The sequence below is a fragment of the Sus scrofa genome, chromosome 6 (assembly GCF_054392235.1).
Source record: "Sus scrofa isolate SSC_HxYL_T2T_F1_AM1 chromosome 6, Sscrofa_HxYL_maternal_Yorkshire_Landrace_v2.0, whole genome shotgun sequence".
Classification (NCBI taxonomy): domain Eukaryota; kingdom Metazoa; phylum Chordata; class Mammalia; order Artiodactyla; family Suidae; genus Sus; species Sus scrofa.
In genome coordinates, this window is record NC_139388.1 from 18,507,604 (window position 1) to 18,531,117 (window position 23,514).

Consider the following 23,514-nt stretch of genomic DNA (forward strand, 5'->3'; position numbering starts at 1 on the left):
CACAGAGGCAAAAAGCATCCTGATAATTTAGTGGTTAAGATATAGATTAATGGTTATATACAGCAAAGTCTCAAGGAAAATGTAAAATGTTTTCCCTAGGAGACCTTCAACTTGTCCAACATATGGTGAAGAAAGTGGCAGTGTAGGAACTAGCTTCTTTAAATGAGCAGCCTAATAATAATGTCAGCAGTATTTGTTACATGCCTCCTAACATACACAAAAAGCCAGCCCCTATCACATATGACACTCGAAAATCTCAGCTATTCTAGATACAAAAACCATTTTCAACTCTGAAATTAAATTTCATGCCGGTCCTCTTCCTCCATACACCTAACCAGTATCTTTTCAGTAGATTTGATAACAATAATTTTAGAGTACTATTGACACAACAAAATATGATTTTCCAACAATATTCCAATGAGAATTGCTTCAAAAATACTGATCTTTTCTCAAATATCAAACCGTAAGCTGGACACTATACTGTCTTTCCTAACCTTCCCTGGAACGCTTTTCAGTTTTTAGTCTAATTCATGTTTCAGGTATTCCACTTCATAGCTTTAAAAATATAAATTCTAGCTTTCTGGATAGACCCTATTTCTAGCACATAGCTGCAGTAAATTCAACATACAATATGACAGAAGAGTAGTCGTTACCCCTTTGCACTGAGAATCTGTATATCTCTGAATATCTTAATATCAGTGCTAACAGACACTAGTCAAAATTACAAGCACACAGTTGTTAGCAAGTTTTAAGGTTCTAAGCAGTAAGTATGAAGGAAGAGGAAAAATCAGAGGGATGAAAAACTAAATGCAAAATTTAAGGATAAAAAAATTGGCCTATACAAGAGATGACAGAAAACCAGGAAAAGAAGATTAGGAAAAGGTGTTTACATGTAAGAAATGCAAACTCATTCTTAATCTACTCACCTGAAACAATTCTTATTCTTATCATGTATTTTTTTTCCAAGGAAAAAGAAGCCTTGGATTTTAACAACTTGTTACCCTGGCTATTCTGAGAGTCTTTGTTAACTTGCAGCACACCTTCAGGCCCCAGCCCTACCTTCCTCATTCAGACTTTGTTTTCATTATGGCTGTTTACTGCTGCATTCCCAGTCCTCAAAAAAGCTCCCAGCACATAAACTGTCAAATGAATAACAACCCTGTGAGGAGTATTATTACCATCCTGGTTTTACAGATGAGGAAACGAAGGCGTAGCAAGGTTGAGTAACTTGCCTAGGGTTACAAACCACTAGCCAGAAACATGCCCAGGTCTGGCTGACCACAAAGTCCTCATTTGTACTCTACTCTCAGTGGGCAGAATAACTTCTTCAGGTCTTTTACTTACTTCTGAACCGAAAGCAGCTTTCTCTTTAGGGAAGAAGCTCAATTTGAACTTCAACTTCTCCATCAAATTTTTCCTGGGCATCCTCAACCTCTGATCCCCACGAATCTTTCCTTCTTATGTGATGTGCCTGCTCCAGAGTTGCACTGCAACAGTGCTTTTAGGAGTTTTGTCATGGAGCAGTGGAAACAATCTGACTGGGAACCATGGGGTTGCCGGTTAGAACCCTGGCCTCGCTCAGTGGGTTAAGGATTTGGCAACGCCTTGGATCTGGCAATGCTGTGGCTCTGGCATAGGCCAGTGGCAACAGCTCTGACTGGACCCCTAGGCCTGGGAACCTCCATATGCCGAGGGTGTGGTCCTCAAAAGACAAAAAAATTTTTAAAAATTAAAAAAAAACCAAAACCCCCAAAACCAACAGCACTTTTAGCCCTTTGCTGTATTATCTATCTTTTGTTTGTTTGTTTGTTTGTTTTGCTTTTCAGGGCCACACCCGAAGCATAAGGAAGTTCCAAGGTGAATCGGAGCTACAACTGCTGGTCTACACCACAGCCGCAGCAACGCAGGATCCAAGCCACATCTTCAACCTACACCACAGCTCATGGCAACACAGGATCTTTAACCCACTGAGCAAGGCCAAGGATTGAACCCGCATCCTCATGGATCCTAGTCGGGTTCGTAACAGCTGAGCCAAGAAGGGAGTTCCAAGCTGTATTATCTCTTTAACTCTCTCTCAACTCCCAACTTCCTGAGGGCAGAAAACAGGCACTATCTTCAAGTGCCTCTGGAAGTGGTAGAGTTGAATAGATGATTTCTGTATGAATGAAAAATCCCTACAAACCCGAGATGAAAAAGAATCCTTTAGCTCACTCAATTCCCTAACCACGGCAACCGGAGGCTAGAGCTTTGCTTTGCTTTGGGGTGGCAAGAGCTTGCCTGAAATCCCCTACCTACACCACAAAAGACCATCACTGCGCTATGTTAAAGCAGTTTTTCAGGCTGTGAGATATATAATGGAAGGACCATATAGTTCCAAAACTTTAAGGGCTAAGCATAAAATCTATCTTTTAATAGTGGCCTACCTGGATGGAACAACTAGCTCTTAATTTTAAATGGTTGACTGGTTCAATTAAATCACTGTTTTCGGTGATTTTGCATTATTCTAAGTAACTTTATTTTTATATCCCTAGGCTTGAAAGTTCAATTTCGTACTTCCCCACACATGTAAGAACAAAAACTACTTGTCTTTTACAAAATGGGAAAATAAAGCAGAACCTGTGTGTTAGGTAAATAGGCATTCAGTAAATAAATGTCAGGCTGCTATTTGTAAACCCTCTCAAAAGCACATGTGGTCTGTTTTAGACTAATGAATACTGGGAAGCATTTACTAGATGATTTTCATTTAATTGGTATGAATACCAGGTTCAAATTATATCTTAAAAAACCCTCGATTTTTTAAAAAATATGGGGTAGAGAGTTAAAATGTCTGCCCATCACCACTGAGCACCATATAAATAGTACACATTCAATAGTCTGGCTTTAAGAATTTATTACCAAATTCTTAGCTAGTTCAGTTTCAAGGTACACATTCATGGTAACAATGTTTTTTTACACACACACCACCAAAACCACAATCTATAATTTTACTCTCTTTATTAACACTAAATTCTGAGTAGTGTCTAGCCTCACCTGAGAGAAATATAAATAGGATATTACAAAGGTGAGACACTGGAATTCCACAATTGGAGCACATTAAATCATTTACTTGCAAATGAACATTTTCCCAGACATTTACCAGCGGATTTGGAAAAAAGTGAAGATCACTTTGCCCACTGGGTTTCTGGCCTCTCAGTTTGACAATTGGTCCCTTCCTACTCTCCCCACCCCTTCCCTTCTGTTCTTCTGCCAGGAATACCCTCCTGACTCATCTCAGCCTATGTCTATCACTTCCCTGGAGACCTGGCTCAAGATTCAACTCCTTGAAAAATTGCTCCCTGACAAATCCAATTTCCACTAACTACTGCATAACTTTGCATTTCCTGTGGCAATTATATAGTTTGCACTATACAATCTATAACTTGAAGGGTTTTTTGTTTTTGCATTTTTCTATCATTTCCCCAAATAGACACCAAATAGAGGCAGATCACCTTTTATGTTCTCTTCTATACAGCCAGCAATAAATGCTTTTTGAACTACTGAATCACAGTGAAAGAAGGCCAACTGCTCAAAAATTTCTAAAGCAGTATTACCTCCAACATGCACGAGTCCATTAAGGAGATGATATTTAATTTTGCCTTAATTTCATAAATTCATCAAAGACGACCCAGGTCACATACATATTTAAAGTAAATAACAATCCTGCCTATTCAAACATGACTTGAGATTTAACATTTCAGGCTTCTAATAAGCTTAAAGCCTTGAAGCAGGACGCCTGTGAATGGTAGGAAGCTGGCACCAGTCTCCTAAAAAAAGGGCAAAACTCTAGTTGGCAGTAAATGTTCAAACACGTGAGCCTTCACTGTTAAATAAGGCTCATTAACCACACGAACTTGCTGTTTCAGCTTTCTGGCTTCAATGAAGTGCTAGGATCTCCTTTGGTTATTGTTGCGAGCCAATGATGGGTTAAATTCCCATAAATTAACCAGGGTTTCGAGGGTTTGCCCAAGCATACCGCTGGCATCGGACTGGATAATTTTTTTTTTTTAACAGACCCGCCCGCCCTGGGAAGCCAGAGGTGAATGAAGAAACAGCCAACTCGGCACTTCTCAGGAGGCAAACCGAGACCTCCAGAACTCCGTTCCGTCCCTCTCTAGTTCTTAGTGTCAGCTTATAGTGCAGAGGCGGGGCTTCAAGCGCGGCTGCTTTTTACTAAATCTCAACCGAGTCTTCCTTGGGGACTGCAAGCCACACTTCGGCGGCTGCCCAACTTTTCCTGCAGGGAGCATCAGTTTTTCCATCCTCCAAGTCCCAGCAAACAGGGTTTGGGGAGAGCCGGGCCACCAGCAGAAGGGAAGGTGAGGGCTCGGAGGGAGGGAAGGGGCTCGCCCCGCCAAGCGGGCAGGGTGGCAGAAACAAAGTGAGCGCCGGCCAGCCCAGCACCTCCCGCCCGCCTGCCCGCCCGCCGGCCCCGCTCACCCTCCAGCAGCACCTCCTTGCCCGCGCGCTTCAGTGCCTGAACGGCCTGGTCGTGGGTGGCCTGGCGCAGGTCGGTGCCGTTCACCGACAGGATGGCGTCGCCCAGCCGCAGCGCCCGGCTCTGGTCGGCCGCCAGTCCCGGGAAGATCTTGGAGATGAGGATCGGCATCCGGTTCTCGCGGCCGCCCTTGATGCTGATGCCCAGGCCGCCCGCCTCCTGCTTCACCACCCGCACTCGGCGCACCGGCGGTGACGCGCCCGCCTCACTCGCCGGGCCTCGCGGCGGCGCGGGTGGACTTGGGGGGCCCAGGCCGCGGCTCGGGCTCCCGGGCAGCGAATCGCCCGCGCCGCCGCCGTTCGGGAGGCCGTTGAAGGCGGCCGCCGCGGGCCCTAGAGCTGGCTCTGGTTCAGCCGCCGCGGCGTCGCCCGTCAGGCTCAGGCTCTCCCCGCTCAGCTCGGCCACCACCCGGACCCAGCGCTCTCTAAGGAGCAGTTCTACCAGCCCCGCTTTGGTGGCCCGCGTCCACACCGCCATGGCCGGCCCCGCTCCCGCCGCCGCAGTCGGCGCAGCTACCCTCATTCCAGTCAGGCAGCCTAGGCGCTTCCCCCTTCCCGCCCGAGGGGGCGGGCCCGGCCCCTCCCCCCGCGGTGATTCATTATTCATGAGAGGCCACGCCCACCTTCCGGAGCGGTGGGGAGAGGCCGGCCGGGACGCTTCCGGGAGGTCTAAGGAGTTGCCTGCGGTCCGGTGGGTTGCAGTTCACAGCTCAAGCGAAGTGGGGCTCGGTCTCACGTTCTCCCTCCGTTAGCCTCCGACCCTTACACCCTCCAGCTTCTGACCTGTACCGTTTAATGCACCAGAGCTGCCTGGGCATGGAAAGCAAAATCAGCTTCACAAGACACTTTGCAAGCCTGCAAGTTGAAAGCCTCCGAGTTGCAAGTTCACTTTTGCATTGATTGGTTCTTACTAAGTAAGTTATTTACTGAATGCTCCGCTGTGGGCTCCTTTTGAGGCCTGGAGGTGAGATGAACAAAACTACCACAGCCGAGAACTGGCGGTTTAGTAGGGGAGGAAAAAAGAGAACCAACCAACCTGATGTGATATTATGTGGTTAAGTGACATGTAGAAAAAGCCCTGAGACCGGAGTAGAAGTAGTTGAGCCTGGGGTCAGTTTCACAGAGGTGACAATGGAAGCTCAATAACTGGAACAGAGGGAACTGCATAAGCAAAAGTCTAGAGGCATGAATCCAAGCATTTGTCATTCTGCTTTGTAATACCGGTAATGCCAGAGGGGTTCATGTTTTCTTTAGCCCTGCAGCCACATTAGGTAGGCCTCAAAGATATTTGCAGAATGATGGTTACTTAGGAAGATGCCAGAATTCAAATGTGAATAGTGCAGGGTCCATGGAAATATAAGGATATGAGTGTAAAAAGACTCAAATAACCAAATATTGGAATTGAATTTGTAGATCTGACTTTCTACCCTGGAGGCCAGGGCCTTATACTGGGGCAAGTGCATATGAGCGTCCCCAGAAACTGATTACACAGTGCAAAGCCTGCAGCAGCTTTTGTCCAAAGCTGTAGGTGATAAAATTCACCTGCTTCTTCCAGTTTCCTGGCTTGAAGAGTTGAGGAAACTGAGGCCCAGAAAGCCAAAGGCTTTGGCCCAGTGTCCACAAGAAACAAAACATCTCTGGTCTCCCAGTTTCCTGTTCCAGTGCTTTAAAACAAACACATACACACCCTAGACCATACTCTAGACCTCAAAAGTGAGGATCCAGAAATCATGCTGCTGAGAGAGATCTCAACATGAGGTCACTGTGCCCTTTTTCCTTTTTTTTTTCAGGAAAAGCAAAATGCCCATATTTTCATTTGGGCAGGCAGGGGTGGGAGCAGTGGTGCCAACAGAGGGAGTGTGCAGCAATTCCTGTGAAAGGGGCTGTATACCTGCTTGCTCATGAAGTACATGTTGAAGCTCGTAAGCCATGTCCATGAACCAATCTACAAATGCACACTCATGTGTGGGCAGAAACTTTCAAAGAGCCTCCTATACCAGGAATTAAAACAATTAAAAAAAATTTTTTTTTAAAAAAAGAAAGATTGGTAAGCACTCAGAGCCCAAATGAAGAAAGAATTCAAAATGAGAAAAGTATCTTACTCCAAAAATCATTACAGCAGAATCCTCTTTGCAATTAGCGGAGTGGGATTTTCCAAGCTGCAGACATCAGCAGAAGCTCAACCCTCTGGCCCTCTCCTCAATCAATTGCAGTGAGGCCCGCTCTCTGCTCTGGCAGGTCCCAATGTGCCCAAGTGCACCTGCAGTCACAGACATTTCTGGCTTTGCTCCAGCTGAGGCGGGAGCCCCCAGAGGCCTGAGTTAAGCGAAACTTCTACTTATTAGAGAGCACTTGGCAGCTGTCTCCTTAGAGAATGAGCACATTTCGAGCACGTTTACATATGTAATCACCCAGAGGTTGGGCACTTGAGGACATCTTTATTAGCAAAAGGGAAATGCTGGAATTTCTTTCCAAAAGTGTCAAGACCTTTTGGTCAAAAGAGTTGGAGGAAATCATAGATCTTCCACCTAAATAGGGAGGGCACTTACATAAGACAGTAGGTTATATAATGAAATATTTAACCCCGGTAAGATGGGAGGTAATAGAGATTGATATTTGGATTATTGGGGGATATTTACTTAAATTATTTCAAAGTACATCCATAAAAAATGTCTAAACTATTCAGCCATTTTTACAAGGTCCTCCATCAGAACTTAATTTTCCACATTCTCCTTCATCACTCCTTTCGGATTGGCCACACTCATCCAGTCAATCTCTTCCAAGGATGCCTTGCACATTCCTGCTGGGGTCCATCCTTCCAAACACTTTCTGCCCCTTTCACTTTCCCACCTAGCAAGAGCTCATCCCCGTTTTCTCTGCCTACTCACTTTGTTGGGATTTTCCCTTTGAACAATTTTATTCTATGCCTTGCTTGTCTGTCCAAGTATATTATGATATACAGGACAGGGACCGCCCATTGACTTCTTTTTGTTCCCCACTATTCCAAAGTTGTTGCCTTGCCGAGAAGGAACTCATTAAACATGTGATTGATTGAAATTCAATGCCTCCTGTGCTGTAGTCGTTTCAAATAATCCCTCTGAAGGTTATTGGTTCCTTGCAGAGTGAAAATTGCCATCTAGGAAATCTCAAGTAGTCAGTGGAAATCTACTTACTGTGGATAATGAAATCTGAAATAAAAGGAGTACACATCTGTTTCCACAGTTTCTTAGGGGTGGCGAGACAAGCTCAGATAATTCTTTGAACAGGCATGTTATTTTATCTACCTCTAAAAAAAGGGAATGGCTGAGATAATTCCTAATAACCTTTTATTCCTGTCACCTATCAATAGGTTTTCTCCTCTGCTCAAGCTGTTACCTGTTTTCTCAGAACAGGGCAGGTATCACTGCTACTTCAAAATGAGGGGGTTGGATTAGCTCTCTCAGTTCCATAATTTCCTTTCATTCTGTGACACAGGCTCAGCTTCTGTGCTCTTTCAAAAGTCTTTTTTTCCCCTTTTCCCTCATGGTAGGTGTACAATATAGCATGGTAATTAAAAGCACAAGGTTCAGGGGTTCCATCGTGGCTCAGTGGTTAACGAACCCAACCAGCATCCTTGCTCAGTGGGTTGAGGATCCAGGGTTGCTGTGAGCTATGGTGTAGTCATAGACGTGGCTTGATCTGGCGTTGCTGTCGCTGTGGTGAAGGCCAGCAGCTACAGCTCCGATTCAACTCCTAGCTTGGGAACCTCCATGTGCCACAGGTACAGCCCTAAAAGAAAAAAAAAAAAAAAAAAGCACAAGATTCAAATCAGAGTCTGGCCACTTACTAGCTGTATGACAATGGTCAAGAGCTAAGATCACAGGCCTCAGTCTCTTTGGAAAACTTCAGATACTTTCCACCTTGAAAGATGCTGGTGAGGGTTGACTGGGATGCTGCCTACAAAGCGCTTAGCATCACTGACCCTGAGGCACTGTAAGAGTTCCATAAAAAGTACTACTGCTGTTATTGTCACCTGTTGACCTTTAGCAGCAGCAACAATAAAACCTTTGGTAGAAATTCGAGTTGTCTATATTTTATCTAAGAATGAGTCTGCCATAATGCGATTTGATTCCAGCCTTAAACAGCAAACGGCCAAATTAAGTTCGGTGACAAACAGATCTTGTATAAAACTACACTGTGGCTGAAAGGGAATACATATTGCCAAAAGCCCGTCAAAGGAAAGAATTAGTAGATCTGGGGTTGCTTCCAAGGTTTGAGTATTGTGTAATTTCATCAGGAAGGAGGGCCCCAGGCAAAATTGCAGCCCTTAGCAAGCCTGAAGGTCATACCACAAAGGCGGCCTGATGCCAGAGGAACAAAAGCAAGAGCTGCTCAATTGCTGCTTAAGAAGAGGCGAAGGGAGAAATAAGCTTGTAAAATAGCCAATCCAACACCCAACTTTGGAAAAGTATCCACACAAAACTCTTCCCCCGCTAGAGGACAGTGAGATCAATTGTCCCTTTCAACACAGTACGACTTTGCCTTCCGGGAGAAATATCATATTTTTCTACTCCAGCACAAATATGAAGCGAAAGCGGAAAAGGTACATATATCCTTTAGCTGATGCAAGCGCATTTTAAAATTCATCCCGCCAAGATAAATCACTGTCCATCTGAAAGCCACAAAAATGGATTAACTATCTCATGTGTTACAACTATGAAAACCCACATCTGCTAACCACATTCCTAATGAGAAGCAGCTGGTGACAGTTTTGTAGCTCTGTGACTTTCTTTTTAGGAAAATATTAGCAAGGATATAACAAACAGAAGGTTAGTTTCATTGAATCCACTTAGTTATGGAAAATCACCAGTGTTGTCTATTGACAATCATGGAAATTATATAATTTCCCATGAAATTCAAATAAGGGGTCCAAAAATAAAAATCCACTTTCCTCCAATACTAGTTCTAACAGAATTTGCAGTGCCTCACAATAACAGTTGTAGTCTTATAGTCAGCTTCAACTCTCATTTTTCATATACCATGGAACACCAAATCATGTTTATTGCTATCTGTGGCATTTCCAGGCCTTAACAGGTCTCAGAGTTTTAGCTTCCTCCCAAGACAGTTGATGCAAATAACCAACTGGAAAGGGATCATGGATCCCTTTGAGAATCAGCTGCATGCTGTGAACACACTTCAGAAAATGCACATTTGTGCAAAATTCAGCACTCAAATTTGGGGGCTTGTAAAGTCCCTAAAGCCCTTCCATAGACTGCTATGGGCTGAACTGTGTCCCCTCAAAATTTATAGGTTGAAGCCCAGACTCAGAGCACTACCTCAGAATGTGACTATGTTTGGAGATAGGGTCTTTAAAGAGGTGATTAAATTAAAATGAGGTCATTAGGGTGGGCCTCAATCCAATACAACTGTTGTCCTTAGGAGGTTAGGTCACAGACACACAGCAGGAAGACCATGTGAAGACACTGGGGGAAAAGCCATCTACAAGCCAAGGAGAGAGGCCTCAGAAGAAACTAATAACCCTGTTAATACATTGTTCTTGGACTTTCAGCCTCCAGAATTATGAGAAAATAAAGTTCTGTTAAGCTATCCAGTCTGTGATAGTGTAATGGGAGCCGTAGCAAAGTAATACACATGTCAAGTTAAGAAACCTGTGCCCTCTACAACAGCCTGTTTTTTGCCTCCCCAACTTCCAGTCTCTTCTGCCCTTTATACACACAAATGGGCATTTTTACTGTGATGTTCCTTTGAATCTGAGTGGTTCTCAACTATGTCTTCCACTGAATGATCTTTTTTTTTCTTCCCCCAATGGCTGCACCCATGCCGAAATGGAAGTTCCCAGGCCAGGGACTAAATAATCCGAGCTGCAGCTGTGACCTGTGGCAACAGAGATCCCTTATCTCACTGTGATGGGCTGGCGATAGAACCCGCACCCTCCACCGCAACCCTAGCTACTGCAGTCAGATTCTTAACCCACTGCACTACAGCAGCAATTCCTGTGAATGATCAGCCACTGCTATGTAGCCTTATTTCTCACTACACATTGGCTTAAGGGCTCTTTACCCAAATCTGCTTATCTAAGCTGATTAGCTTTCCTCTGTGGAAAACACTCTGCTTTTACCTTTTCCAGGAACCTCACCTGATTCTCAGTTATTAGCACTAGGGAAGCTGTTACCCTCCAAGGGCCAGCTTTCCTGAAGGGGATATGCACACTTCCAGTACTGTAGGCCCTGCTTGCCCTTCAGCCTCATTCTCCTCCATTTCCATTTCAACCACATGAAGTACTGGCAAACCCTTGGACAGTCTAGGCTCTCAATTCAGACCTGGGCACTGAGAATGCTGCAGGAAGGCCTCTTCTCCCTTCCACCTTGCTAATTACCCAATTCTCAAGGACTAAATCCTACCTTCAACTCACTGGTTAGGTGCCCCTTCTCTGTGCTCATCTCTAATACTGAGCGGCTTGTTTCTCTCTCCAGCCAGGCTGTGAAGTTCTTGAGGGGTGAGAGATCATCTTATGTTTGTTGGTGCCTAACATATAGCAGGCACTCAACAAATGTATGTTACAGGAGTATTAAGTTCTAAAGACAAAGGACTGACATAAAGCAGCCTCAATATGTACTGTGCTGTCCAGTAAGAAATCCACTACGATTATTTATTATTTGTTTGGCCACCGTGGCATGCATAAGTTCCTGGGCCAGGGATTAAACCCAAGCCACAGCGGTGACAACGCCAAATCCTTAACTGCTAGGTCACTAGGGAACTCCAATACAGGTGGCTATTTAAATTAAAAATGTAAAATCCTGTTCCTTTGTCACACTCGCCACACTTCAGGTGCTCAAGAGCCACATATGGCTACTACATAGCACAGATGCTGAACATTTCTACCACCAGAGCTTCCTGGACTGTACTGATCTGCACCATAAAATGCCTTGAAATATGAAAGACAACACATTAGGAGAAAGGGAAGCCATGACTATGCAATTTACACAATTAGCCATTTAAATAGCCAAAACAGGAGTTCCCACTGTGCACAACAGGATCAGCAGCATTTCTGCAGCACTGGGACGCAGATTTGATCCCTGGCCCAGCACAAATCCGGAATAGGTTGCAAGCACTGCCAGGGATCTGATCCCTGGGCCAGAAACTTCATATGCCAAAGGGTGGCCACAAAAGAAAAAAACAAAAAAATAAATAAATGGGAGTTCCCGTCATGGCGCAGTGGTTAATGAATCCGACTAGGAACCATGAGGTTGCGGGTTCGGTCCCTGCCCTTGCTCAGTGGGTTAAGGATCCGGCGTTGCCGTGAGCTGTGGTGTACGCTACAGACGTGGCTCGGATCCCGCGTTGCTGTGGCTCTGGCGTAGGCCGGTGGCTACAGCTCCGATTGAACCCCTAGCCTGGGAACCTCCATATGCCGTGGGAGCGGCCCAAGAAATAGCAACAACAACAACAACAAAAAGACAAAAGACAAAAAAATAAATAAATAAATGGCCAAAACACATTAAAAAGTGACCTAATTAGAAACAGGGAAATGCAAAATAAAATATTATTTTTCATCCATTAGAAGGGCTAAAACTAAAGTCAATCACTAGAGGAGTTCCCTGGTGGCTCAATGGGTTAAGGATCCAGTGTTGTCACTGCTGTGGCTCTGGTTACTGATGTGGCATGGGTTTGATCCCTGGCCCGTGAACTTCTGCATGCCCTGGGTGCAGCAAAAATAAACAAATAAATAAGCACCTATCACTATAGGGGCAAGGAGTAAGGAAATGAGTGCTTTCAAACTCATCTGATGAATATGCAGCCACTCCAAAGGGCAGCTAAAAATGAAAGAAAATGAGCACAATATATGTAAGCACTTCCACTCCTAGGAATTAACCCTAGAGAAACACCACAACATGACCCCTAGCAGATAACGTACTAGGTTGTCATTACAACTCTCTATATGGTTTACCCACACGACTGTGCACAGAACGCACTCTTACAGCTAAACCAAGTGCTCATCCAGAGCAGGAAATACTTAAACACAGCCTGAGGAATGGAAGATCCTTTGCATACCATGCCTGCTAATCATATTTATGACTGGGTCCCAAGAGACAGTGGGAGAATAATTGCAAGAATGCCACCTTGGCTTCCGATGAACCATTGTGTGACCCTGGGAAACATCACCTCTTCTCTTGGTCTCCATTTCCATAAGTATAAAAATGAGGCCAAGAGGCACATGGATTTCTTTCAGAAATCTTTGCTCCCTCTCCCAACCCCCAAAAATTCTGATTTCAGTTCAGTTCAGAATAAAGTCCCATTTGAACAAAGTTCTGATGCTTAAAAAAAAAAAAAAGCTTTAAAATCCTCCAAACTAGATCATTGCTAACTTTCTTCCGATATTCCAAGTTTTTAGTGTCTCTCAGTTTAATTTGCTGTCATCTCCATGGTAAAGGGTGCATCATCCATTCACTGATCCGATTATTACCTACTATGTGAGAAAGTGAATTTTTAAAGCATTTGAGTCAGGTTAGCAAAGAAGACCTTTTTTAAGTTGGTCTCAGATCAACATTTTTCTGCAGAACTTGAGTCTGAGCAGCAGTCTGCAAATGCCTGAAACAGAAACATAATGTGTCTAGGTTACACAAATTCCAAAAGTAAATTCGCCCTAAAACACATGCACCTAAGTGTCCCGCTTACTTAATACTGCTTTGCTTTCCCTTCCCCCAATTTCTCTAACTTGCCACAATCAGTTTCTGCTTCATTTGTATTCAAAGTTCTCTACTTAGGAAGAATTTCAAGGCCCAAAGCTTTTACTTCCCATACCATTTATGGAAGTCCAAATCACTGGCTGGAAATGTGGCAAAGGAATGTTTTCTACTTTCAGAAAGTTTTATTTCTTTACTCAGATGATCTGTGAGCCCTCTCTGTCAGAACTACACCCTCTGCAATCCACAAGGTTTCAAAATATGTTTAAAGTTAAGTAAAACAGGTCTTAAAACTAGATTCCAAATAATAAAGATTCTCTGAATTTGAAGCTCTACAGTCAGTGAAAAGCAAGTGAGTTAATATTTAAGGCATCCCAGCCTCCCTCTGGTCATATTCAATGTAGATCAGGGACTTGAACTTTGGTTTCAATCACACAAAAGAAGAGTTGAAACATTTCTTAGGAGTTCCTGCCATGGCGCAGCAGAAACGAATCCAACTAGGAACCATGAGGTTGCAGGTTCAATTGCTGGCCTTGCTCAGTGGGTTAAGGATTCAGCGTTGTTGTGAGCTGTGGTGTAGGCCGGCAGCCACAGCTCCGTTACACCACTAGCCTGGGAACCTCCAGATGCCGCTGGTGCGGCCCTAAAAAGACAAGACAAAACAAACAAACAAACAAAACATTTCTTAGGAAGGGCAGAATCTTTTAATCTACTATAAGTCTGTAAGAGTCCAGTCTAATGCCGACTAGAAGAATGTGTCTAAGGAAATTTATTCAAGTAAGAGGAAAGGAAAGCTATTTTGCACGAATGACCTAAAAAGTTGCAGCTATTTGTTTAAATTACCCTTATCACTATGAAAAACATAAACAGGTGGGGCAGAGAAGCGGCACCCATTACAAACCTCATTCTCTTAGCAAGCCTGAAATAGGCTGTCCTTTATATTATAAATTATTGGGCTCTGTTTATCTCTCTTATTATCTCTAATTCTCCTCCCACACACCTACTTTAAATTCTCACATTTTTTTCTCCTTTCCAAACTGGAGGGTGGGGTTCATCTCAGCAAAAATGTTTTTCACCAGCTCTTTACTCAAGATGTCATCAGAACCCTCATATTTCTCTGCCCTACAGCCCTTCATCTCCAAAACAAATAAACAAAACCACACATATCGGGTTTCCACAGGTCCGCAACAGAATACATCCACTGAGATGGGAGAGAAATCCATCTGCTTAGTTCAGGTTTACTTTAGTTCTTAAGTACTTTAGTTCTAATTTAAAAGATCATATTAAAACCTGTCAGTTGATAGCACCACAGGAATAACAATGTCAAAGCGAGGAAAAATGAACAGAAATGGTGAGATGTATGGCAGACTTTCTGGTACCTACCCCCAAGGTTAAGGAAAATGGCCACTATTGATTTACAGTGGATTTACAATACTGTATCAGGTTCATGTTTGCAGCAAAGTGGATCAGCTACACATACACACATATCCATTCTTGCCCCCCACATGTTATGATTTTTTCTTTTTAAATAAAATTAATAGCTCACTACCAAAGGGCAAGGGCATCTATTTTCAGATAGAGGACAACAGTTAAAATTCTTTCTGGAAACATAAGGCTGATTATCACTATAGGTAGTTAGGCTATTTTTTTTTTTTTTTTTGGTCTTTTTTTGCCATTTCTTGGGCCGCTACCACGGCATATGGAGGTTCCCAGGCTAGGGGTCGAATCAGAGCTGTAGCCACCGGCCTACACCAGAGCCACAGCAACGCGGGATCCGAGCCGCGTCTGCGACCTACACCACAGCTCACGGCAACGCCAGATCGTTAACCCACTGAGCAAGGGCAGGGACTGAACCCGCAACCTCATGGTTCCTAGTCAGATTCGTTAACCACTGCGCCACGACGGGAACTCCCCAGTTAGACTATTTTGAATAAGCAAGCATCATTCCTCTGCCCTCAATGGCAATTTTGAGCAAGTCCCCACACCTTTGCATGGGCTTTAGGCTGGAGGCTGGCAGATAATGAAAGTAATCAGCCCTCTGAAGCCCCAAGCAAATGTGAAGGAATAGAGGGTAACCATTACCTTTTTTCCCTGATAGTGTGGTTCTAAAGAACAGGATCCTAAAAAAGTTGGATGAATTTACAGTTAACTGGAACATTATCCCAAATACAAATATCTTGGAGTTTCCATTCACTTTCAGTCAATGAAGGCAAACTAGTGTCCAGCATTTTAGAAAATAACATTCATAATAACTAGTCCTAAAGAATAACTTTGTTTTATTATCATGATTGGTGAAAACAAACAGGGTAGACAGTTTAAGAAAGGACACAGACAGTGCCTTGTTTTAAGTCCCAAATTTCTTCTTTTTGATGGGTGGTGGGAGCTGAGCAATGATGTCATCCAGAGGCCGTTCTACCGCCACCAGTGTCTTTTCATCCAAAAGATCCATGAAGAGTAGAGGCTGTGGAGAGATGATAATGATTCCTCTAGGAGTCAGGTTCTAGGGCTAGTCCTGAATAGACTAACAGAGCTAAAAGGTTGGCTTAACTCAAGCTGGAAGGATGCAAACCTCTGACAATCCTGCTCTAGGACTCAAAAGCTTTTTTTTTTTTTTTTTGGTTTTAGGACTACAGCTGCAGCACATGGAAGTTCCCAGGGCTAGGTGTTGAATTGGAGCCGCAGCTGCTGGCCTACGCCACAGCCACATCATTGCCAGATCTGAACCATGTCTGTGATCTACACCACAGCTCACAGCAACGCCAGATCTTTAATCCACAGAGCAAGGCCAGGGATCGAACCCGCATCCTCATGAAACTAGTCAGACTTGCAACCTGCTAAGCCATGATGGGAACTCCCAGGTTGTGAGCTTTTAATTGAGTTCAATCACATAAGATTTCAGTAAGATTTTTCATGTTTCTCTACAGAGAAAATCTGTGATTCTTTAATTTCTTAGTAATCATTGTTAACAGAGTGCTTTGTAGCCTAAACTCTTGACAAATGGCAAGTTACAAATACATCAAAAAGTTACTCAAACTTGAATAATTTACAGATGCCCCCCCCCCCTAAAAAAAATTCTGCAGATTCCCAGGGAAACATTCCAGGATTCCCAAGGAACTCTAATCTGAGAAGCATGAATATGGAACTTCTGAATTGGCACAAATAACTGCAGTATCAAAAACTCAAACGATATTTGTTCTATTATAACCTAGCCCAGAAAGGAACATCATAATAAATTCAATGACTTCCATTTATTTGCTTTATCTTGTGGAACATTCTCCATTGGAAGTCAAATTTAAAATCCAGATTTGGGAGTTCCCTGGTGGTCTAGTGGTTGTGACCTGGCACTTTCACTGCTGTGGCCACGGTTCAATCCCTGGTCTGGGAACTGAGATCCCACATCAGGCCGGGGCATGCCACAACCAATAAATAAAAAATTAAAACAATAGGGCAAATTTTAAAATAAAGAAAAGCCAGCTTCAACACAAAGACCCCAACTGAGCTCCAACATCATTTCTCACTACCTATATATTTCATCTTGGTGCAGTATGATGTGCCTGCTTCTAATATACTGAGGTGAGAACAATGAACTACAAACCTAAGGGACAGATGGCCTCAGAAAGATCACCTGTTTCCCCAAACCAGGCTGTCTGCATGTAAAATGAAGGCACTCTTGTCTTCCTATTGTGGAGCTGATTATATTTTGATTATATCACAAGGAACCAACCACCCAGAATATAATGCAAGATATTTTACCTTATATATCTTAGAAATTTTAAAGGCATGAGCTGTGCGCCTCCTGATGACATCTGATTCATTTGTGGGAGGCAGCGGATTGTAGAGTAAGGTTTTGTCATTTGGAAGAGGCTAAAAAGACAAAAATATGTTGTTTAAATCATTGTGTTTTTTTTTTTAGTGGGCCTCCAAAGACCAAAGGACTATAGTGATTTTTCAGGGAAACACCATCTTCTAACCATTATATTAGCACTTCATACGGACTCTGACTCCTCTTACTTCGGGAAGAAAGCTGGAGCCACTCATCCAACTATACTATACGGGTGGAGTATGTGGCAAAGACAGCTTGGTACTCTACGCCAGCAAGATCAAAGGGCCCAGCTGGGGCTTCTGGCCAGTCTTGTCAGTAAATTTTGGGAGACAGGAACAAACTGGCATGTGCAGAAACAGCTCATGCAGGCTCTGCTTTCTAGACTCTCCCCCAACCAGGTCACGGACTGGCCAAGTGACTGAAGTTCTCCCCAGGGGAAAGTGCAACACAAGCCACCCCCACTGATGTCACTGACACCTCGAGAGACGGCCTCTGGCCAAGCAAGTGATATTTCATCTCTGAGTTCCTTGGGAAATAGCTCTGCCCTGCATGAGGAAGTGATGGACTTATCACCAACGCCTGGGGAAAAACATGGGCTGATCTAGGCTGAGTTATAAAGAGGCAAGGGAGTGGGAGGGGCCCTTCCTGTATCACTCATCTTGCACAAGGCACTTGTTAGCCAGCTCTGCTTCCCACACCCAGAGGACACAGGGCCCAAGAGATGAGTTCCAGTGACACATCACCAGGCACAGCTCCTTTAGAGCCATCTGCTGCTTTCCCTGTGTTCCTCCTACCTCCACCTTCACAGATATGCCCCAAACACTCTGTGTTGGCTGTAATAATCTAAGCCCAAAGTACATTACAGGCATGGCCACAGCTCACACTACTCCTAGGAAAGAAAGTGCCTGGCAGAAAAAGACATGAAATTTGGGGTGAATCAAAACAGCAGCTGGCAGAGGCTGGAATCTAGAATGGAAAAAAAAAAAAAAAAAGCTCACATCCCACCTAAATCACAGCCACAAAGAATGGAATTTTCCTAACTGGCCTTTTTTCAAGACATTAAGACCAACTCCTCAAGCCTGCAGATAGTGTTTCAGTTTATTTAGCCAAGGGGCACAAGTGGTCAAAAACTCAGCCTGTATCTTCTTCTTCTTCTTTTTTTTTTTTTGTCTTTTTGCTATTTCTTTGGGCCGCTCCCGCGGCATATGGAGGTTCCCAGGCTAGGGGTTGAATCGGAGCTGTAGCCACCAGCCTACGCCAGAGCCACAGCAACTCAGGACCCGAGCCGTGTCTGCAACCTACACCACAGCTCACGGCAACGCCGGACTGTTAACCCACTGAGCAAGGGCAGGGACCGAACCCGCAACCTCATGGTTCCTAGTCGGATTCATTACCCACTGCGCCATAACAGGAACTCTTGTATCTTCTTTAATAAAATTGCATCACGCAGTCACCCCAGGGTGCAAAAACAGAAGTGATTCAACCAAACCAACACTATTCCCTGATTGAGGTCACTTTCTGAACACGGACCTAATCACTTCCCTACTTAAGTTTACATGCTCTTAGGCAAAGCAGAGAAATGGTCAACTCAGCAAACACCAGTAGACAACGCCCACCCATTCCCTGAGAGCCTCAGGACAGTGCGAATGAAAATAACAAAGTCTGCAAAACAAAAGCTCCTCTCCTCCAAAGAATACAATAACAACCTTTACTCTGATTCTCCATTAATTTACTGTCCCTGTTTGCTTTTAGAATGTAAAGACTCTTATGTAAAGCAGAACCAGTGAGAGCACAGATGGTAGTGGTGACGGACTCACCAATGACTTGTCGATGATGCAGAACATGTAGGCATCGTGGAGAAGGATGTGCATTGGTCTCTTGGGATGAAAACTGATATGTGTGATGGGAGTATCCCTTTGGAGCCAAAGATGATGAAAGCCCTGCTTCTGGATGGTCCGGCTCCATTCTGTATACTGTTTGTCTGGGATGCTGTACTCAAATACCTGGGGAAGGATATAATACAGAGGAAATGCAGGCGGATACCCAGAAAGACCAGGAGGGTCATCTCTAACCAGAAAATATGTGTACAAATCTTGACTGTATCATATTCAGTCATATGCATTCTCACTACCTTCTCTTTTTTTTATTAAAAAATATTTAAGAGGTAAATTATAGAATAAACAATTCAAACAGCACAGAAAGGTTTATAATGAAAAATCTTCCTGCAATCTTATTATCTCTTCTCCCCAAGACAAAAAACAGCCTGTTTCTTGTTTACATCTCTTCAGAGATATTTTATGCATGATATAAAAACTGTTCCGTATGTTGCATTTTCATTTAGCATTATATCCTGTGTGACCCATATACGTATGACCCGTGATATATGATCCATATCAATGTATACACACGTCACCCATGCCCCCTTTGGAGAACACATAATAATCCACCCACTTCTTGGATGTACCATGATTTACTTGCCTAGTCTGATTAATGAACTTCCAATCTTTGAGTACTGCACATAAGGCTGTAATGATTATCTCTATCAGTGTCTTTTTGCATACCTGGAAGCATACATCTATAGGAAGAACTTCTAGAATTGGGACATGTGAATCAAAGATTATGTGGGTTTAAAATTTTTTTTTTTTTTTTTTTGTCTTTTGTTATTGTTGTTGTTGTTGTTAAAATTCTTTTAGATACTTCCAAAACGTCCTCTAAAGGGGACATACTAATTTATGTAATATGTGTTGTTTCCCGATACTCTCACAGGACTGTGTATTATCAACTCTACTGATCTCTGTTAATTAAACAGGTACCAAAAAATTTTCCACGAGCTTCAATGACTGAATAATGCCAATGAGATTTCATTTTCTAGGTAGAACACGAATGTGTTTGCACGTGTGAGTGAAATACTGCTAATCAAAGTGGCAACCATCATTTGCCTAGTGGCCTACTTAAGTGTGCTTCCTGGATCACATTTCATCTTTCCCAAAGCACAAGGAGGAAGGTATTACCAAGCCCATTTTAGAGGTGAGGATTGCAAGTATTAAGTTCATAATGTGTTCAGTAGCTCAGATATTTTAAAGATTACATTCTCCTTACAATTTGGTATGGAAAAAAATGGCTGACAAAGCATTAGTTTTGGCTATTGGGTACTTGATTTCACTATGGCCTGATTTCTTCATCAGCAAAAGTGGATATAAATTATATGATCCTTTAGTCACTCTCAAAATCTTACTCCCTCCCATTTCCAGCTAATCTGAGTCCACGTCATCTCTAGCTTAAATACAATCAGTAAAATAAACCCTTGAAAATTCTTCCTCTTTCTTGTACCTCGTTATTCTAGAAGCTCAGTGTTTCACCATCTCCTTGTACCCCATCCAGCCAATGGATATAATTGGCCTATGATGCACCCAGGCCACACGTGGAAGCTTCACTTCACACAAGAGACAACTACCTTTATGGTCTCCAGTACTTTCAAAGAAAAGTTTTTCCAAAACTGTCATTATCTCAGCTTCTAAGTCACTATCTATTAGGAGGGAATTAGAAAGCACTGGAATTTCTTACCTGCTGGTCAGAATGAGCAATGACAAGGTTGTTGGTTTTGGGGGCTATGGCCAGAGCAGTCACGGGGAAATTGTAAGCAGGCACAGTGCAGTGAAGCTGGGAACAAATAAGACACAAAGACAACTCTAAAACAGGATTCCTTCCCTCAGGAAAGACTGCATGTCTAGGTCAGTAGTTTTAAAACAGTGTTCCTTGGAACTTAAAAGGGTCTATTCTGTGGAAGTTCCCATAAATGTCAGGCATTTCTCCAAACAACAAACTTTAGTTTTATTTCCTTTCAATGCATTTTAAACTCTAACAAAATTGACAGCATTCACAGAGAATGTCAGAGTAAAGCCTTCCCTGCCATGTCTACATTTCTCTCTCTCTCTCTTTTTTTTTTAAGGGCTGCACCCACGGCACATGGAAGTTCCCCGGCTAGGGACTGAGGGATGAAATCAGAGCTATAGCTGCCGGGTCTACGCCACAGCCACAGCAACTGAAGATCTGAGCTACATCTGTGACCTACACCACAGCTCACAGCAAAGCCAGATCCTTAAACCACTGAGCGAGGCCAGGGGTTGAACTTGCATCCTCATGGATACTAGTGGGGTTTGTTACCGCTGGGCCACAGTGGGACTCCTGTATCTACATCTGTATGAACTGCTCATAAACGTGTCAGTGAATAGGGAATCTACAGCTTTACAATGGATTTAAAAGAAATTTAAAAAAAAAAAAGAAATTAATGCCAAGCCATGGACACTTTTGTCCAGTTTCAAGGCATGTGCACCAATACACAGGAACACTCTTTTTAAATGCCAGGCAAGGGCTCAAAGAGCAGATTAACTCATGCAATTAATAACTAAACCCATTAAATATTAAGGCTTGATGTTGTTCTATAAACTTTTAATGCCTATTGTAAGTTTTGGGGAACTCTTATCTGACATTCAGATAAAGATCAGGACTTGTAAGGAATCATTAGTGATTCAATCTGTGAATGAATATCATTATTAATTAGCAAAAAATGTTTTCCTGCTATTCTGAATTCTGCTTAATTTTAAAATAGCTTGAGATTGCAAGGCAAGCTCTTCAAAGAAACTGTTACTATCTGCATCTATTCATCTGGATAAATCAAATTTTCCTCCTCAAACAACAGAAGTAACCTGGATGTAGATTCATTACCCATAAATCCTTAACTTCAAATTTCTGCATGAGTAGTCTCACTGTTCCCAATGACTGATTTTAAAGTCACATTATAGCTTTTGGGTTCCAAACAAGTAAAACAGAAAAAGTCTTGGTTAAAAAAAAAAGTTCAGTAATTTTCCAGGTCATATCAATCTGCCTTGAGTCTTTTTTTTTTTTCTTTCCTATGGCTATGCCCACAGGCAGAGACTGAATCTGAGCCACAGCTGTGACCTACCCAGCAGCTGTGGCAATGCAGGATCCTGCACTGGGCTGGGGATAGAACCCAGGCTTCTGCAGCACCTGAGGTGCCACAGCCAGATTCTTCTTCTTTTTTTTTTTTTTTTTTTTTTTTGTCTTTTTGCTATTTCTTTGGGCTGCTCCTGCGGCATATGGAGGTTCCCAGGCTAGGGGTCCAATCGGAGCTATAGCCACTGGCCTACTCATGCAGAGCCACAGCAACGCGGGATCCAAGCCGAGTCTGCAACCTACACCACAATCATGGCAACGCTGGATCGTTAACCCACTGAGCAGGGGCAGGGACCGAACCCGCAACCTCATGGCTCCTAGTCGGATTCGTTAACCACTGCGCCACGACGGGAACTCCCACAGCCAGATTCTTATCCGACTGCACCACAGCAGGAACTCTCTGCCTTGAGTTCTGAGGAGCCAACTTCCTCCTGTTTGCTGCTACTAAACACCATGCTCACCTTTAGATGTTTCACGTTGTACACATGGACTCCAGCACTGGTACCTGATGCAGCTAGCCAATTTCCATCTGGACTGACTGCCAAAAGACACATGGATTCCACTGTCCCTGTGAGGACAGAACAATAGTTAAGTTTCTAAACTCAGTGTTGCCATAAGCTGTGGTGTAGGTCGCAACACAGCTTGGATCTGGTGTGGCTGTGGCTGGCAGCTATAACTCAATTCGACCCCTAGACTGGGCACTTCCATATGCTGTGAGTGTGGCCCTAAAGCCAAAAAAAAAAAAAAAAAAAAAAAAAAAAAAAAAAAAAAGAATAATAGTAATTACTGACAGGACAATTTCTTGATAGTTTTGCAAATAACTTCTAGATGCTGCCTACTATTTTAATTTAATCAGCCATAGAGGAACCAGAGAGATATAAATCATAAAAGAGTACTTGCTGAGGATTGAGACAATGCCTACCATGAGAATGGAGAATCAGGGTAAGAGCTTCCACCAAAATCTTTACCTTAACTGTTTCAACTCCTCTCCTACCAAATGACTTTTTTTCTTTTTTTTTTTTTTTTTGCTTTTTGGGGCCACACCCGCAGCATATGGAAGTTCCCAGGCTAGGGGTCCAATCGGAGCTGTAGTCACCACCTTAGGCCACAGCCACAGCAACACTGGATCCAAGCCATGTCTGTGACCTATACCACAGCTCACGGCAATGCCAGATCCTCAGACCACTGAGCAAGACCAAGGATCGAACACCTGTCTTCAGGGATGCTAGTTGGGTTCGTTAACCACTGAGCCAGGACAGGAACTTTGCCTCCCCAAATGATTTTTAATCCAAGATTCAAGCAGCAAGATCAATAGACTTAAGGCATATCTTTTTTTTTTTTAGGCCAGGGATCAAACCTGCGTCCTCATGGATACTAGTCAGATTCGTTTCCGCTGAGCCATGACAGGAACTCCTTGAGGCATATCTTTAATTTCTATACATTTAGCACTAAGGGAACATGGGCACATATGAGCCATCTCTGTCATTCAAGAATTTAAAA

The 23,514-nt window shown here is 43.3% G+C and overlaps 2 protein-coding genes across 14 annotated transcripts in view; both read right to left on the reverse strand.

Annotated features, from left to right (window-relative positions):
- Positions 1–6,971, reverse strand: part of SNTB2 (syntrophin beta 2) — a 99,292-nt gene extending 92,321 nt beyond the window's left edge. For all 8 annotated transcript variants that reach the window (XR_014805594.1, XR_014805593.1, XR_014805590.1 and 5 more), the window contains exon 1: positions 4,477–6,971. Coding sequence is in view for 2 of the 8 variants with exons in the window: in XM_084959747.1 (XP_084815873.1) it covers positions 4,477–5,140 (664 nt within the window). In the remaining 6 variants the exon portion in view is untranslated. The remainder of the gene's footprint in view (positions 1–4,476) is intronic.
- Positions 6,952–23,514, reverse strand: part of UTP4 (UTP4 small subunit processome component) — a 42,016-nt gene continuing 25,453 nt past the window's right edge. For 3 of the 6 annotated variants that reach the window (XM_084959745.1, XM_021093876.2, XM_084959741.1), the window contains 5 exons: positions 22,476–22,582; positions 20,605–20,700; positions 18,858–19,043; positions 16,971–17,081; positions 15,477–15,678 (listed from right to left, as the gene is read on the reverse strand). In XM_084959745.1, coding sequence (XP_084815871.1) covers positions 15,562–15,678; positions 16,971–17,081; positions 18,858–19,043; positions 20,605–20,700; positions 22,476–22,582 — 617 coding nt within the window. In that variant the 3' untranslated portion in view covers positions 15,477–15,561. Of the gene's footprint in view, positions 13,123–15,476; positions 15,679–16,970; positions 17,082–18,857; positions 19,044–20,604; positions 20,701–22,475; positions 22,583–23,514 lie in introns of those variants that run through there. The other 3 variants (XM_084959744.1, XM_084959743.1, XR_014805586.1) reach the window with 2 other exon arrangements.